The sequence below is a fragment of the Dipteris shenzhenensis genome, chromosome 1 (genome assembly GCF_047967505.1).
Source record: "Dipteris shenzhenensis isolate YYH24624 ecotype China chromosome 1, Dip_SZ_1.0, whole genome shotgun sequence".
In the NCBI taxonomy this organism is placed as follows: Eukaryota; Viridiplantae; Streptophyta; class Polypodiopsida; order Gleicheniales; family Dipteridaceae; genus Dipteris; species Dipteris shenzhenensis.
The window spans coordinates 11,172,695-11,190,828 of record NC_141596.1 but is presented as its reverse complement, the minus strand read 5'-3'; the positions used below and the strand labels follow the sequence as shown (position 1 = coordinate 11,190,828).

The 18,134-nt window shown below is 44.9% G+C and overlaps 1 protein-coding gene across 1 annotated transcript in view; it reads left to right on the top strand.

Moving 5' to 3' along the window:
* Positions 1–6,387: 6,387 nt before the first annotated feature.
* The window catches only part of FRO1 (NADH-ubiquinone oxidoreductase-like protein), a 39,339-nt gene continuing 27,592 nt past the window's right edge, over positions 6,388–18,134 (top strand). The window contains exons 1-3 of the mRNA XM_087379721.1: positions 6,388–6,672; positions 7,917–8,005; positions 8,146–8,275. Of these exons, the coding sequence (XP_087235847.1) occupies positions 6,514–6,672; positions 7,917–8,005; positions 8,146–8,275 (378 nt within the window). The 5' untranslated portion in view covers positions 6,388–6,513. The remainder of the gene's footprint in view (positions 6,673–7,916; positions 8,006–8,145; positions 8,276–18,134) is intronic.

The following is an 18,134-nucleotide window of genomic DNA, read 5'->3' as shown; positions in this document are numbered from 1 at the left end:
ATGGCTGATGGATCTGGAGCAGGAGCAAAGATTGAAGATGTTCATGCAAAAGCAGCAGTTAGAGATGACTGCAGATGCTGGTTTGAGTGGAGCAGCGACACAGTTGCCGACAGAGTTGCGTGAGAGCAGTGATGCAGGACTGAGCAAGAGGGGTGACATTGTTGCGCCTGTTCAGTACATTTCTAGTTTAGATGAAGAGTAGAACTATGGCAATGGCTACGGAAGGGCCTCGCAGAATAAAGTGTCATTATGCAGCAAAACGCATACGTCACTATAGTGGTTGCTTTTGGATAGGCAACATCGAAGATGTCCGAAACACGGGGATGCTTTTGGACAGGGAGGAGAAATAAAAAAAGGACGTTTAGATAGGCATTGCGACTATAGAGAGTGGATGTTTTCTTGATTGTTTTTCGAAATGAGATGCTTGGTAATTCTTGTGTACTGAGTGAAGAGAGAGATTTAACTTACCGAACCTGGTTCTCTACCGAGGCTATGCCTAAAATGATTGTTGCACATACACTTTGCATTGTGTAAGGCATCTAACTTCAATAAGGGGATGTGCATGTGTGGTTTGCTAAGTCTACTGTGAGTGCCATGTGTTATTGCATAACCATGCAGGTTATCACAGTAGTGACCTAGAGGGATGTGCAAGGGTAGGTTAGCCCCCAAGGTTGACAGTTCAGATCTCCGAGTGGTTGTAGTCTTCAACGGTTGTTTCTTTAACCATTAGATGGTTCTGTATGCGTGCTATTAATAGCATTTTGAGATCATTGTGTACACAAATGTTGTGCAAGCTATTGCTCTAGAATACAATATTCTTCAGCATTCTATCTCTTGCATATCTGTATTCCATTCTCATGGATGTTGTGCGTATCGTTTGTCTATTGCTTCCCGTAGCGTTTGCACGCATTTATGATGCTACAAAGCATCACAGCTCATTGCCATGAAGCGCTCTATATTAATGCCATTGACACGTACATATTTTGTATCCTCCTTTGATAAGAGGATCTCATAAGAGAAGCTGAAGGCTAAACCAGCTGCTGCTACAGTACTTTACAAGTTTAGTGCCAAGGTATTCTTCTTGATCTTTGCATACTCTTTCTCTAGAATCTTTGGCATCTTTCCTCTTGCATCCTTTGTTGGAGTGCCATCCACGTCTAAGGAACACACCCACTTTTTGGCCCACAACTTGTCAATCATTTGACCAAGACCAATAACTTTTTGCTTATTAGCAACTTTGCCAGCCAACTCTTGATTTGAATTCAATGAAAACATTACTGCCGATAAAGCAGCTTCGCTTCTGACCATTCTGTTGACTACATCTAAGTGACTATGCTTGCTCTTCTTCCCAAAGAAGCAGTCACCATCAAGCAACTGTTGGCATATATCATTCGTTATTTCATCTGGAACGTACTATAATGGTCTCCACCAAACAATAGTCAGTTGCTTTATTGTTGTTTTTTTTTGACCTATTGCATGCTCTGGTGCCTCATAAGATATCTTTCCTACTTCATATGCTTTACAAACATCAAAGATAATTTGAAAGATTGACTCCTCATGCAACACTATGCAAGTAAAGTCCCCATATCTTGCAACTGCGGTCTTCAAGTCCTGCAGGGGTGATTGTGTAGCCCTTCAAGCATCTATAAAAATGAGTCTGCTTCATATTGTATTCACTGGTAGGTCTCCTTCCCTTTACTGTTTGTGGTGAGCCGCGATCCATAACTCCCTTGCCTTTGTTAGGATCTTGGAAAGAGTTGAGTTTTTCGTCCTAGTCAACGGAACGAGATTCAACCTTTCGAATTCAATAATATATTTTCAGTCATCATTAAATAAGCATATATGATAGATGACCCGTTGAAACTTTTGTAGATACTGAGTGTGATTCAAGTCTCTCGTCCCTCTTCAAGGGCGATTCTACAAGCTTCGCAAAAGTGCTGCCCATCAATGGGCTCAAACCTGCATCTATCAAGGACCCTGTTCTTTGCAAGCATATATCTCTTCTCGATGTCATTTCCATATCTACTCTGGTAGAGATCAGCTTCACGAGCAAAGTCACTATCTTTAAACTCTTTGAGGGCTTTGATAAAATCTCCATGCTTGTGAAATGTGACTTCCTTCAACTAACGATCATCTTCTAGAAGCCTCACAAACTTCATAGGATGAAGAGTGACATTGCCTACAAATGTCGTTTTGGCATTATTAGTCTCTTCATACAACTTGAGTGCAAAATGCACATCTAGATTCCGTTGATTTGTGAACAAGGAAGCTTAATCAATGAGCAATGTGATGACGAGAAATTGTACCAATCCCCAAATATATCCCTCGTCTTCAGGAGGATGTAAATTTTCCACACTTACAGAAAATCCAGCAAATGCATCTTCTTCCTCGGACTCTATAGCCTCATTGTCACTATTCAATTGCTCACCTAGTGCTAAATAACATGCACTTACTCGGTCTACTCGTGGAGGTAGAGTTCTTTTTTATCTCTTTCTTGGAATAGCTGTGGAAGTTGATCCTGTGCCTTGGGATGACTCACTTGCTTTCTTATAGTTTGAGCAAGAGATGGAGTACCAGTACTTAACGCCATGGTGGTTGCGGGGTGTAGTACCTCAAAATGATATGCTACTAGTGGCGCACTTGCTATTGGTAGCACACTTATTGTAGGTACTACTGCTTTCACACTTACTGTAGGTACTACTGGTGGCACACTAACTGTAGGTACTACTATTGGCACACTCTGCAAACCATCCCAATTTATCTTGAGTAATATCAAGGCATCAAGTAGTTCTGCAGTAATTTGGAGGATGCAAATTCTCAAGAGCTTCCTAGACATACCAAGGAGTATCGGTTAAAGATCTTTTACCCTCAAACACCATGGCTAGCAGACCCCCAAGACAAGCTTGGGGATCTACTTGGGGGAGAAAGATGTGACACCAAAAATTAATATTTTCCAATCTTGACTTTGTACATATCTAAGAGGCTTTGCAACAAAAAATACTTGTGAAATAAGCTTGTGGGACCCACAAGATAATGCGACAAAAGACATGAGGACCAAGTAGCGTGATGAAGAAGTTGGTAGTAAGAGACGACGATGACAAGGGACGACAGTGGTAGCAACAGCAGCAGCTAGTCTCCAGTACAGCATGGTGATTGTCTGATGATGATCGCTCATGTAGTAATAATTTAGTAGTGTGGTATGTGAGTATGAGTGGATTGAATATTTGTAAATACCATGAGTATGAATCATACATACCTTGGTATGGGAATAGAGTGTTTGGGGTGAAATATTATTAGTTTGTATTGGGAAAATAGAAATGAGTCAAGTATTTTGAGTGGGCCAAATGACTACATGGACTCAATAATGCACTAAAGTAATATGGAGGGCACATACCAAGTACATGGAAGCCATGTGGAGGAGTGTAGAGTCAAGAGGAATCCTTCTAGAATACCCATGTCAAATATGGAGGACGTTGACATGTGGAAAAGAGAGGGTCCCTATGGGCTCCAAAGGGGAAGACTCTTGACTTTCTCAAATTTTAAAGAGTCATGAGGATCTTGTGATGGGAAACTTGTCAAAATGTGCCCAAAAGGACATTTGATGGTGGTGACCCATGCCCTTATGTCACCAACAGGTGAAGGAATCTACTAGCCTGGAAATGTAACAAGGTGAAGGAGGGTGAGATTTCCTTTGTAAAAGAGGCCTCTCTCCTCTCTCTCAAGCATCTCATTTCTCTCTTTGTAGCTATGCCATCACTTTGTATCTATCTTTTCCTTCCTTCTCCCTCTCCCTAGAGAAATAGGCTCTCGCGTTGTATCCCTCTCTTCACTTTGGATGTCTTGAATATAGTTTATGATTCCTTTGCCTCATTCTTGAATAAAGTTTATGCTTCCTTTGCCTCATTCTTCTCTATCTCTTCCCTCCTTGCTTCAAAGCTTTGTGTGTCCACATGAGGAATTATTTTTCATATTTGTTATGAGTGCATTTCCTACTCTTATAGGTGACCTCAATGCACTACAAATCATTGAAGCTTCTCCAACATTGAGGGAAATTGCCACCTTCCAAAGTTGGAGATAGTTTTGACATCGAGTAAAACGGTCATAACTTTCTACTTTGAACTCGGATTCGCACAAAAGTTAGATTAAAATCTCCATAGTTTCAAGCTCTGTCTAGTGATGTATTCATATCTTTGGTTTTAGTGGAAAAGGAAAAGTTATTGTTTTCTAAGTAACCGGGTCTGTGTTTTGGGACAATTTTAATAGTCTCTAGTAAAGCTGCGACAACTCTTCCCTCAAGGGTTCGATTTTAGTTATTCTTACATGGATGTAAAGCTCTCTTAAAGCCCTTTGATCCTACAATATTGGTTTTCCATAAGAGGTTCCTTGATCTTTCAATCCATCTCTTTGTGCAGCTGGTCAGTCTTTCATAAAGTTGAATTAATGTGTCACCCTCCTAGTATGCTATAGGGCGTATCATTCTCTATAATCCTTGTGTTTAGCCTTATCTTTGGGCCTGGTTGAGATATAGAAATGCTTTTTCCTAATCGTCCAATTCTGCCCAATCAGCCTTATCAATTTATGCCTTTCACATCTGTTCACATTATGTTAGGCCATAAGATGTTCTTTCAACAAAGACTCCCCCTTACTTTTGGAGTTGATAGATTAGCTCAAATCAATGCTTCCCCTCACCCCTTCTCATTTCCAATGCTAGAGTACAATCTCACCTTGGATGTCTATATCTTTTTACTGATATAGAAAGGCAGAGATTAACCCTCTCTTTTAATTCATTTAGTGTTGCTAGCTACTTCTCCCTCTTCAATATGTGTTTTGGAGATGTGACCAAAACTAAACCCCCAGTTCTGTGTCTCAATCCCACTTACATCTTTTTCAATAATTGCAGTGCTTTCTCCTGATCCTCTTTCCAGATGTATTGTTTGTTCTTCTTTGTCAACTTTGTTTCAGGTTGACATGCATGGGACTGGTACCACACAAATCGGTTATGCACTTGATTTGGCCAATGAATCGCATGACTTCCTTTGCATTTCACGGTGCCTTGTCTTCCTGAATGGCATCTACTTTTCTTGGGTTGATTGCCATTTTTTCTTTGGAAATGATGTTCCCTAGTAGAACCCCCCTTTGGATTGCAAAGGCACATTTCATTGGATTCAAGCTGAGACGAGACTCCTGACATGTGACAAAACACAGTCTGAGGTGTTCAAGGTGATCTTCCTCTTTCCCAAACACATTGAAATCATCTAGGAATACCCTCATAAATGTTGTAAGATATGGTGCAAACACCTTCTATATCCACCCTTAGAATATAGGCGGTGCATTCTTCAAGCCAAATTCATCACATTATTGGCGAACACCCTCCATTCTATCACAAATGCCATTTTGTCTTTATCTTCCTTAGCCATCCAAATCTGGTTCTACCCATTGAACCCATCAAGAAAACTATATACCTCATGTCCGACGACTGCATTTAACATTGTGTCATAAAAGGGCAGAGGAAATGGATTAGTTATAGTGGCTGCATTCAGTTTTCTATAGTCCACACAAACCTGTAATTTGACATTCTTTTTCTGGACAATCAAGATGGGTGACAGCCGTGTGACCTTATCCATTGGGTAGATAATACTAACTCTAAGTAACTTGTCAATTTCTTCTTTCACCAGCTTTGCATAGTTTGGATTCATTTGATTTCTCTACTGCACAATTGGCACTGCATCGTGCTTGAGGTTAATCTGATGCACACAGAGACTTGGATCCACTTCTTTCATGTCGGTATATTCCTAAGCAAATACAACTTTAAACTCTATCAACAATTGCACTAGATCCTTCCTAAACTTTTTTATTGTGGGCGCGTTGATTTTCACTGGTTGTGTTTTTTCCAGAATGGCAGTACTAAGTCCTAAGTACAACATGGTCATGTCGATGGTCGACTATATATCAATCTCAGCATCATCATCAATATCATCATCACCCCAGCAACAGCAAGATATCAAGATGGATGAGGCAGTGGAGCCATGAAGTCGGCAATAGAGTGCTGTCGGCCACTCAGAGGTGCGATCCTGGCACGTCTCCTGGTCGTAGCTCTGCGTCGAACCAAGGCTACTGTGACCCCGTTGGTCGAGCTCCGACTCTAAACAGGGAGAGAGAGATGCAATGTTACCAAAAACATTTTTCCCAACTAAAAGCAATGCTAAAGATCCAATTTGAAATTTTCCTAAAAAGCACTCATATATTGAGATTTTTAAATAAAAGCTAAAATTTCATTCCTTTAAATTAAAGGCACCGTAGAAGGGTCATGCTAAGCAAAGCGGGTCTCTAACCCGGTCATGCTACTCGTATATACAATTATCAATGTATGGGGGGACATACTTGTGTATAAGAGAAACACTTGTTACTACGTAGTAAAGTGGGTGTTTGTCCATTTCATTTCATATATTGGCTTTCTAGAAGAGGAGAACGTTCCTTTCGATCGATTTGGAACTTGGGACTTGGGATTCCGGCATGGAGAGAGCTAGACGGTTTGCGATCCGTGCCTGCTTCCTCAAATCTGGCATTGGCGCCTCATCTCATCATTGGCGCCCCTTTTCCGAGGCCGCAACCGTTAAAATTGGCGAAATAGGAGAGATTTCTGGTGTCCCGGATGAGCATCTTCGGCGTCGGGTTAGTGAAATTCTCCTGATCATTCCTTTGGTTTCCCCAGTTTGGTATGAATCCACACTCAAATGTTTGGCTAGAAAGGTTCAAGGAAAACTCGAGTGATAATCGTATATCCTTTCCGTTAAGGCAATAATTTCTGACAGGTATAAACGGCAAGTTTACCAAGATAAGCTATAGCTGATTATTTTCCTGCAACGATTGTGTATCGGCCGCAATTCCGTTATCAAAGGTTTCATTAAGCGTTATGTCATATAGAAAACAATGTTGACGGGGCGCAATGAGCTTCTATAACCACAAATAGAGATTACCTGCGAAGTGTGTCTGGCAATAAGACTAAGCCCAGCTGTCGTGCAATGCCGTTTGCAGTAGGTTGACAGGAATTCCCTTCAGCACAAGCTCTCAAAGTTTCAATGCAATGCCTTTAATGTTTAAAGTGTTTCTCTCAAGGAGAAGGCTCCCTTTTGGACAGAGAATCCAAACCCTAAGGACGCCACGTTAAAGCCACGGCTACAATATACGTGTCATATTGGGGTTAGGATCCCATATGCCCTCTGAGGTCATCTTTGGGAATTTTCGGGGTAATTACCTAGAGTGCATGGACCTATGCTTCAACGAATAAAGTAGCCAAAGGTACGATGCGTTAGGGTGGATGTGGTAGGAATATACTGTATGCATGCCATCCTGCTGATGCATTGCAGACAAATACAGTGGTGCACTGAAAAGGAATGCAAGGATTGGGCATCAAGAAATCCAATCTGAACATGCAAGTATTTTTGGAGGACCATGCTCCTTCTTCAAGTGGCTTCATCTATGTGACTGCCCTTCCTTACCGTAAAACATGCCAATTCATGCAAGGGAAACTAGGTATCATGCCAATTCATCTATGTGGCTTCAAACATGAAGCAGACTAAACGATGCTTTATTGCTCACTTTTGTGTTATCAAGAGTACCATTTATGAATAGAGTACACTTTTGTTTTTGTTGCACAATGTGCTGTTCGCCACTCTATTTTAATATACCGAGACTGGCATGGTCTCTCTTGTTGAATACATGGCATGTTCTTCCTGTTTTTCCCCACTTCCTTAATTTGTTGTCTTTGGATCTGGCTTTTCACCACTGCTGAAAATAGAAATAGTGTTTTTAAATGTCAGCAAGTCTTATTGTATGGTTTGTATCAGCATATGTATGATAGATTAGTTGATGCATTTTGTTTCTTATTGCTATTTGTGATTATGGTGGAACAACAGGTTGTGATATATTCCCCAGCTCGAACAGCATCACAGCAGGGCTCAGCCAAAACGGGCAAATGGAAAATCAATTTTGTTTCTACTCAAAAGTATGTTTTAACCATCTTTGAAATAGCATACGGTGCAATACATTAAAAATCTATTGTTAAGGGTGAGTCAATTGTGTTTGTGAAGGTAATATTTTGTATATTGAGTGAAAAGCACACGTTTTTCTTGCTATGGCTATCAGATGGGAAAATCCACTGATGGGGTGGACATCAACAGGAGATCCTTATGCACATGTCGGAGATTCTGCCTTGACCTTCAATGACAAGGAATCTGCCATTCACTTCGCTAACAAGTATGGATGGGATTATACGGTATGATAATTGTGCCTCTTCTACATGGTTTTCAGCTTTCTACTCTTCTCTTATCACTGCTTTTGTTATGCATTGTGCATTCATTTGTTTTGTTGATATGCTTGCAACTCTAGTTAATAGCCCAATAGTCTAGGGTCACCAAGGTTATCTGTTTTCAACCCATGCTATAATTGTGCCTCTTCTACATGCTTTCGTTATATATTGTGCATTCATTTGTTTTGTTGATATGCTTGCAAGTCTGGCTAATAGCCTAATATTCTAGGGTCTCCCCTTTAACCAAGCCGAGCTCAACACCTAGCAGTAGATCTAATATAACAGACCACCCTCCGTGCTTGATGTTAGAGAAGCAACGCACTCCGTCCATGGCCAAAACCCCGATGTCCCAAATCCTGGGGGTGCACCAATCCACGTGTTAGGCCACACTTGGCATAGGCCTGCTCTGGGTATCGGTATTCCAAGGAGTCAATCCTGAGGGATGCCCACATATTAGCCCACATATGAGCCCTTAACTCATATCTATAGACTCACTGAGGGTGTTCCAAGGCCACGAGTGGATTGGCCCTAAAGTAAAATTGACCCATTTCAAAGGGTCCACTGTGTGGACATAACCTTATCATTTATGTAGCTCATGGGGGCATAACATTTTTCCCACCACAAATCCACCTATACTAGGACGTTTCTAGTCTAGGAAATTGTTGCTGCATAGATTCGACATCTCCCAAATAGATCTATCCTTCCATTTAATAAGAAGCTCAGGGACCAACCTATTTCTGAGAGTCTCTGTCTATAATCCAGAACTACTTCTGGTTTTATTGGATTATATACTGATAGATCTTGTAATTAAACAAGCTCCTTTACTGAAACTCAACTGTCGACTGTGCATAATTCTTCCTTTAGGCGACTTACAGTATATACCTTCACATTAGGAAATAATTGCATCACAAGCTGCATTATTAATTGCGTGGAGAATCTTAAAAGGTCCGCAATAACAGTTTATAAACTTCACCCGTTTGGAATACTCAAGAATCTTTGGGGATCCTGAGGTAAACACATGGCCCCTCTGCAAACACTTGAGGTGAGAGCTTCTGATTTGCATAAAATTGAGTGCCGTGCAAAGGTTTTCCTTAGCAAATTTCAACATGTTCTATTGCAATTGCAGAAAATCAGTAGCTTCTCATACGTTAATGTTTTGCAGGCCAACAGTCCGCGGAGTCTTAGGCTGGACTCCATTGATAAAGACGAATGGACTCGCTGTATATTTTATGTTATTATGTGGAAACTCATCCATGGGAAGATACTCTTCCCAGCTAGATTGCTTTTGAAAGATATGCATGAGCATATCCTCAAGAGTGTAATTAACTTGCTCCGTTCCTCCATCTGACTCATGATGTTCGGAGCCTCCATCTGACTCATGATGTTCGGAGGAGCTTATACTAAGTTTAATGTCCAAAGTTTTGAACACTTCTCACCAGAGATGATCCGTGAACTTAAGGATCATGGTTACTGATGATCTCAACTGGAAGCCCCTAAATGACTTCTCAACAAACAGCTTGCCATTTGTGGAGCAAAAATTGTTGTCTTTGCTGGAACATCTCAATCAATGTATCTACAACCACCCACATGGCATCATGCCCACTGTCACGGGCCCGTGGCCATGCTAGCTGGTGCCAACGCAGGCAGCCAGGTCAACTGCCACGCAGGCATCTGTACAGCCATGCAGGCAGCCTTGCACAGTCAGCAATCAGCATACAGTCAACAGACAGTCAATGCCACATCATCGCAGGTCGGCCAGGCTATAAAAGGGCACCTTTTGGCCCTCATTCTTCATCCCACAGTTGGGCACGTCAGCCCTCAGAATAGCAGCAGCAAGGCCTCCCTGCAGCAGACCAGCAGGGTAGCCTGAGGCTCTTGAGGGATCTAGCAAGGGTTCACCTCCTCTAGGTAGTCTAGTCTTTCTAGTTTTGCAGTGAGGGTTTCAGTCCCTTCATACAGTTGTATTCAGCCCTTTGGGCATTCATTATTCAGTTGTATCTATTTCCTCTTCGGAGGTCCACTACATTCTCTCCCTCTGATTCTCTCACTCACATCCACGGCATCACTTTGTGTATTGAGTGCATCATCTTGCAGTTGCAGTTAGTATTGAGCAGCAGAGAGAGTGAGAATAGTCTATTTCCCGTTACATTGGTATCAGAGCTTCAGTTTTCTTTCTTGAGATAGGGAGGGTCAGTTTAGGGGCAGTTCTATTGTTTTATGGTCCAGACAAGATCCGGCAAGGACACCATGAGCACCAGTGGGCAGTCCAACACAGGGGGGGGGTGAGGGTTCAGTGCTTGAACAGCCACCACCACCTCTACCACAGAATCCTGTACACACTTCCATGTCTGTCATGACAGCCATGTTGCAGACTATGATGCAGTTGCAAAAACAACAATCAGAGGCTCTCTTCACCTGCATAACCCAGCTTCATGAGAAGGGGGAAGATCGCGAGCAGGCTGCCAGAGAGCGCGAAAGGCTAGCTCGGGAGGTAGAAGAAGAACGTGATCGCGAGGCTTGGGAAGCAAAAGAAAAATGTGATCGAGAGGATCGGGAAGCCAAGGAACTCTGGGACCATGAGGCTGAGGAGGCCAAGGAACTTTGAGAATGTACTGCTCGAGAAAAGAAGGAAGAACGAGACCGGCGGCTTCTCATTTCTCTACTCCAACCAGCGGGGGGAGAAATGGAGAGACTTCCACCTTCGGCCAAGCCCTCCTTCTCGGGGAAGCTCAACTTCACATAGTACGATGGTAAGCAGGAACCCTTAGTGTTGACTTTGTGGCTCAATCAGTTCGAAAGCTGTTTTTCAGTGATGCCTACGAAGGACAACGAGCGGTGCATCCTAGCATCCATGCACCTCACAGGCGAGGCACACCTAGTGGCTCAAGTGGTAGAAGGACCACTATGATGCAGACGAGGAGACACCTTTCTACAGCTGGATTGAATTCGTGAACGATCTTCGATCATGGTGTTGAAAATACCCAACAAAGGGTACACGCAACGGAAGACTTATAGTAATGCCTAGGAGCTCACACAGTGTGGTGTGGGTGTGGAATCACAAACTTCTTTTCTTAATGTGCATACAAATAGATGTGCAGACTCATCAATAGACAATGAATTGAACAGATAGAGAAACCACCAAAATATATATTTCCGTCCAAAACTATGGACACAATACAAAAGAGATAGATCCTGAGTCCCACCAATGGTGTGGTCCTCTGATCTAACCACAAGGTCCTTCTCCTATTTGCCGGCTATCTCTAGACTCGAGCCCGCGTGCTCCACCTCGAGCTTCTGTAGACTTTCGGTCCAGTGTGTTCTTCTCCACCTTACTGCCTGTGAATCCGCCTAGGTGGGCAGCCCCTGCCAAGCTTTGTCTGCAGCACACAGGTCCCTGTTCCACTGCTCCAACCTGCTTATGAATGGCTGCTCCAGAAGGTCTGCAGCTCACCTTCAACTCTCCTTTACCCCCAGTGTGAGGCCCAAGGGAGTAGCTCCTGGTTGCTCCTGTCTGCTCCTTGAACTGCTGGATAGTTGGATGATGAAATGAGGCCAAGAGCCTCTCCTTATATAGGGCTCAAGGCCCCCTTGAACCAACCGACCAGCCAGCCCTAAATGGGCCGACTGGCTGGTCTGTAGCAGCCCTAACCAACCGACCAGTTGGTTGGCTGGTTGGCTGCCTATACAGCCCTATTTAGGGCTCTTTGCTGGCCCTTTGTTCCATGCAGGGTCCAGCCCCTTTGCTGCTGCTGTCCTGCCACCTGCCAGCCCTTCTTGCAGGCCATAGACCTGCCCATATACTTTGCCAAGGACCCCGTCATGCAAGCGCCTTTGCCAGGCCCTTCTCCAGCGCTGTACAGTTCCGTACACCCTGCTGATGTCAATGCCTCCAAGGATCTGCACAGTCCCGTACAGCCACGATGCTGTCCCGTACTGTTCCTTCAGGGATCCTCCTCTCTTGGCTGTGAGGTGCTGCCCATGTGGCAGCCCCCTCCCTCTCTCTTCTCTGGGCATCTTCTGCCCTAGGTCTCCCTCCCCCATGCTCTCCTCATATGGGGGCTTACAGATGGGGAGGTGACCATTCCAACACATGGTTCTCGTCGCCGCAGTACTTGGACAGGCTCCAGAGTCAGTACTACGAGCTACGCCAAGGCGACACCGAGACGATGAATCATTATGCCAATAAATTCACTCAGGTGTTTATATAGTTGCAGCTGGAGGATAGTCAGAAGCTGAGCAAATTTCTCCATGGGGTGCGTACAGACATCCAGTGGTATGTCAGAGGTTTCAGGCCACGGGATTATGAGTATGCATACGAGCTTGCTCAAAATTTTGAGCTCATGCACAAGGGTCAAGGATCCAAGCAGGTCAACAGTACGAAGTCCTTGGATTCCATGCTAGCTGATGGTGGGAATGGGCAGCAGAAGAAGAGCTGGATGGCGAAGGACAGCAACGGCTATGGCCGGTACTTGGATAAAGCGACACGAACACTCTATGCCAAAGAGAATCGATGCTCCCATTGTCATGTATCGGGCTATATTAAGGAAGATTGCCCGCATTACCACTTACCGGAAGCTTCTAGCAGTAGGAGCCGCGTCAATTGGTTCAGCAACAGCTTCAAAAACCTCGGTCATTGAGGAGCTTGATGAATCAGCATCAGACTACATGGACAACCTCAGTAGTTCCACTAGGGGCTCCAAAGGGGCCTGGTTCAAGGCTGGCTGTAGGGCAGCAAATGCCCTACAGCAGGGCCTTGTATAGGCCCAGACTTGGGCTTGGTTGGTCGGCCAAACAGTTGACTGCAGGGCTTTCCACAGGGATGCTGCCCAGGTCGGCTGAAGGGGCTGAGTCGGCCCCTTCTGGTCAGTTTACCTGATCCAGCCCCTGGTCTATAAAAGGGGTCCCTATCACTGGCCCCTTCAGGATGTACTGGTGCCTACCCTACCCCCTACAATCTACTGCCCCTTTGTCCCCCCAATCGGGGCCTCACAAGTGGGATCAGTGATTTCTAACATTGGGATGCTGATATCTAGTCGGACTTCGAACTGGTGCCACCATCGTGCTTCCAAGATGCGTCCGCTATCTGAGGTTTCTGAGTGTTGTATGAGCTGAGATCGGAGTGAGAGGTGTGAGAGATTCGATCCTCCTATTTCCAACATGGTATCAGAGCAAGGTTTCCAGCTTTAGAAGGGAGTTTCTCAGCAAGAAGGCGGCTCCAATCGACACGTAGGTTTGCTGCGTGGTCAAGTTCTCTACTGCAAGTCCATTTTTCAGTTTGCTGTTTGCTATTATAGCGAAGATGGAAGAGAAGGAACCATCTATAGCCTCTTCATCCCATGGTCATCCTTCCTCCTCCTTTTCTCATCTTCCTTCTTCATTCATTCCTAACTTTGGCGAGTCTGGGAAGTTCAATGGGACTAACTATCCCATATGGAAGGTGAATATCCGGAGCCATCTTGTGGCTCGGAAACTCTGGAAGCTCGTGACGGGTGTTGAAGAGAGGCCAGAGGATGTTCTGGACAAGAAAGAAAGAATTTTGATTCCAGTAGATGCGGACGATCTCGCAGCGTGGGAAGACATAGATGCCCAAGCCCTAGCCTTGCCGATACAATAATTCCCCACATTTAGATGGCGAAGACGTTTGTAGAGGCGTGGGCCATCCTGAAGGATCGTTACGAAACAGGTAACACGTCTCGTATCCTCACTCTCCAGCATCAGTTATACAATCTGGATATGAGTGAGGGAGACAATGTTCATGACCGTCTGACGAAAGTCAAGGTGGTGAGGGATCAACTCGTAGCAGTTGGTCAAAAGGTAGACTAAAGTCATCTAGCTTTGTTGACACTTCACAAGCTACCTTGAAGTTTCAAGAGTTTTGTGATGACAGTCACTGGAGGACCGAGGACCAAGCCTCTCACATTCGAAGAGCTTGGCCCTTTACTATTGCACGAAGAGGCTCGGGAGAAACTATTCAATCAATCGGATGAGAAAGCACTCGTGTTAAGGGACTAGCCAAGCAACGGCAAGTTCAAGGATTCCAAGAACTACAAGACCGAGGATGGAGAGAGAGAGAGGAAGATGAAATGCTTCTACTGTGAAAAGCTTGGTCATTCAGCTAAGGAATGCCGCAAGAAGAAGGCAGACCTCAAGCGGAGGGAGTCCAAAGCCAAGGAGGAGCCAAAGACTGAGTCGGCCAACATCACTACCGGCGCTCTCTTTATCATTATTGAGTATTGCTCAGCCTACGCAGTTAGTGAAGGCAAGGAAGGTTGGTACGTGGACAATGAAGCCTCAAAACACATGTCCAACAAGGAGTGGTTCAAAGACCATGGAAGGTACACATCCTGACTCCGAGGCCACTGTGGGGGATAACAGGACATGCTCTGTAAAGGGTGTTGGTAGTATCCCATTCATCACGACTGTAGGAAATGAGGAGCTGATTTCCGGTATCCTCTATGTACCCACTTTGTGCACGAACCTTTTGTTTGTCAGCCAAATGGACAAGCACAACATGTTGGTCCTATTCGACACTGGCAAAGTCACTGTCACATCCAAGGTAGATGGAAATGTGGTTGCTCATGGTGAGAGGGAGGAGGTAGGTAGAGCCTTCTGCATAGACAGAGGGGGGGAGCTCACTTCTACCGAGTTCAATGGATTTTGCAAGAAGCACGGGATCAAGCGGCAACTCACTATAGCTCGCTCATCTCAGCAGAATGGAGTTGCTGAGCGAAAGCACATGACCATCATAGAGACAGGTTTGAGCATGTTGAGAGGGAGAAATCTTTCGAAAGCTTACTGGGGTGAAGCCGTGAACACTGCCGTTCACATCCATAATAGAACCAAGACCAAGGCTGTTGATGATAAAACTCCATATGAAGCTTACTATGGTAAGAAACCGACCATATCTCATTTATGGACTTTCGGTTCTAATGCATTTGTTCATGTGCATAAAGATGAGCGGACGAAGCTTGATTCCCATAGCAGAAGATGTATCTTTGTGGGATACAGTGAATAATTCAAGGCCTATCGCCTTTATGACCCGTTGAAGAAGCAGATCCTTATCAGCAGGGACATGATCTTCAAGGAGAGAGAGTCCCAGGCTACAGAAGAGGTTCAGGAACTTCTGACACTACTGCCACCCAAGGTCACCATCAAGGAGGTGGAGACGACTGAATAACCTGAGGAGGAGGAGGAGGAGGAGGAGCAAGACGTTCCAGTATCGGCTCTGAAGGCATCTCCAGCAAAGGCACCTCTACCAGAGAAAGCTACCTCCGTGGTATTTGAAGACTCACGGGTCATTGACATTCCTGAGAGCGGTTCCGGAGCACGGCGGTCTCAACGCAACGTGAAGACTTCCTCCGCGAACCATGCTATGGTGGCTCAGCTTGGAAAGCCTAGATCCTTCGAGGAAACGATGGATATCATAGAATGGCAGGATGCTATGTCGAGTATGCATGGAGTTGGCTTGGGTTTATATGGCAGCCCACACCCTTTGGAGAGAGGTTAGTCCTCTTCTCAGCCCTTTGGTATGCCATCATTTTGGAGAGATGCATTTGGCAGAGAGACCCAGCCCGGGGTTCATGCACCCATCGCTCAGCTAGCGAGCACATATAGCCAGTGCATCAGATGGCAGCAGCTACTACGCAACAGGGGGTTGGTGGTGGGCAGCAAGCCACTTTTGATGACATGTTGGTATATTCTTTGCGTGCATATAAGGCCCTACTTGAGGCCATCAAACTTGAGATGTCCTTCTCTGATTATGTGAACCTCAAGCGTGATGATGCCCACTCTTGTGGAGGTTACACACACAAGGATTATGCAGTCAAGGATATCAAGGACAATGCCACCACAATGTAAATATCCTAAGTTGAAGTATATGATCATAATTAAAGAGTTTTCCATCTAGGTTAATTATGGTCAAAAAGAGTTCTTCTATTGGTCAAAGAAATGACTGGTCAAAGATACTTGACTTCGGTCAAGTAAGCCTGACTTCGGTCAAGTAAGCGGTCAGGAAGACTTGGTTTATTCCAAGAGGGTTAATTGCGGTTAACCAAGATGTGCCAACTTCGGTTGGAGAGACTTGATTATAATTAAGGCGGCTCGACCCTTGGTCAAAGCCCCTTAATCATGATCAAGAGGGTTGATCTCGGTCAACCAGAGAAATGTTTTATGTTGTACGCATATGTGTTCAGTCGGGATGCCAACCGTGACTAGAATTAGTCCACCGTCTATTATTTGCATGCAAAAGCACTAACAATTAATGGGTGCCATGGTGGTGCACTTTAATTAATTGTTGCAAGTACTAAGAAAGGTTGATTTCCCAAGCGCTAAGGAGCTTAGCAAGCGACCGGAAGTTGTTCGTGTGACCAAGGAACATCGAAGACCCTAGAGATTGCCCTTTGTGGCATGTACTAAATTTTAGTTAGTTTATTTTGACACTTGGCATGTTGCCAAAGTATTGAGCCATGAGCTCTTTATTAAAAAGGATTCACGTTTTGAATTTGTAACAGCAGCTCTACGCTGAACTCTTGTATTCCTTTTTCTCTCAAGAAATAAAATCCTTTGGGGGGTTCAGCCCGACGATTGTCCTGGGTCCTAGTACTGTGTAGAGTGAGAGAAAGTTAGAGTCTTCGGAAGACCGATGGGTCTATGACACTGAAAGAAAACCTGATACAAATCATAGTAAGGGTGGAGCTACTGAAACGAACATCATCACCTGTGCTGAATCCTAAGTCTGATCATGCATAATCAAATACATCTGGATGTAGAATCCTCTGTATGTCATGTCGCCCTAGCTGGTGCATAGCTGGTGATGGGATGCTGGCGCCCATCAAGGGGTGCCGTGCATCTCGATCTCCTAGACGAGGCTCAACGCAAGACCAGAGCCACTGTGACTCTTGTGGGACGTATCCTGGGTCTAAACAATGACGGGAGGTCCCCTAGAGTGATTTGTGTGTCCCCTCGATGTCTCGTGTGTCGTGCTATGGTCGTCGGGTTGGGGTCTCTGTCACGTCTGCGGCTAGAGACTGGACGATCAATGTCACTCGATGGGAAGAACTCTGTGATCTTGCTCTGAGAGGTGTCTGATGATGTGGCCAAGCCCCGTTGCCTGAGTAAGTACTCTCTGTGTTGGACCCCCTCGTGAATGAAGGCCGCGAGGCATCTCTGATCTGGGTAGGCGACGAATCTGGAAAGGAGCCCGGAGCCATCTCTGAAGAGACAGTGGTAGCGACCTTGGATCTCGTAGTACACTGGGCACATGAAAATAAAATGCTCCTCCGACTCAACCTCCTAACAGTCGCACAATATGCATAAGTGATGCTCCCTAGGAATGCCCTCTGCTCTGCCGCTCTCTATGCGGAGGCGGTGTGATGATACCTGAAACTGTCCGATGGAGATCCGTAGTGAGTGAAGCATATGAAGCTCAGTGTACCCTGGTGGTGTGATGAATCCCTCCTCCAAAATACGAAGATAGTAATCTCTGTAGAAACTCAGCTTCACTAGAAGCTCCCTCAGTCCTAAAGGTGTGTAGCTGTAGGAGATCCTCTCGAATGACCTGGTTGGTGTGTGGCCCAATCGGGATGGTGGGTGGGAGTACCGGAGGGGCATCTAAACTGTACTGAAAAGGAGGTATCCTATCGATATGGAACCCTAGTCTCACAAACCATCTGTGAGTCCGTGCATACCAGCATTGCTCGTCTCCCTCTGTTGCCAACCTCATGGAGGAATTGAGAGCCAACCATGGCAACCTCTGTCTCCCTGATGTGCAGTCCCCATATGATCTAACCCGGTGTAGATATGTGATGGTCTGAAAGGCTGCATCTAG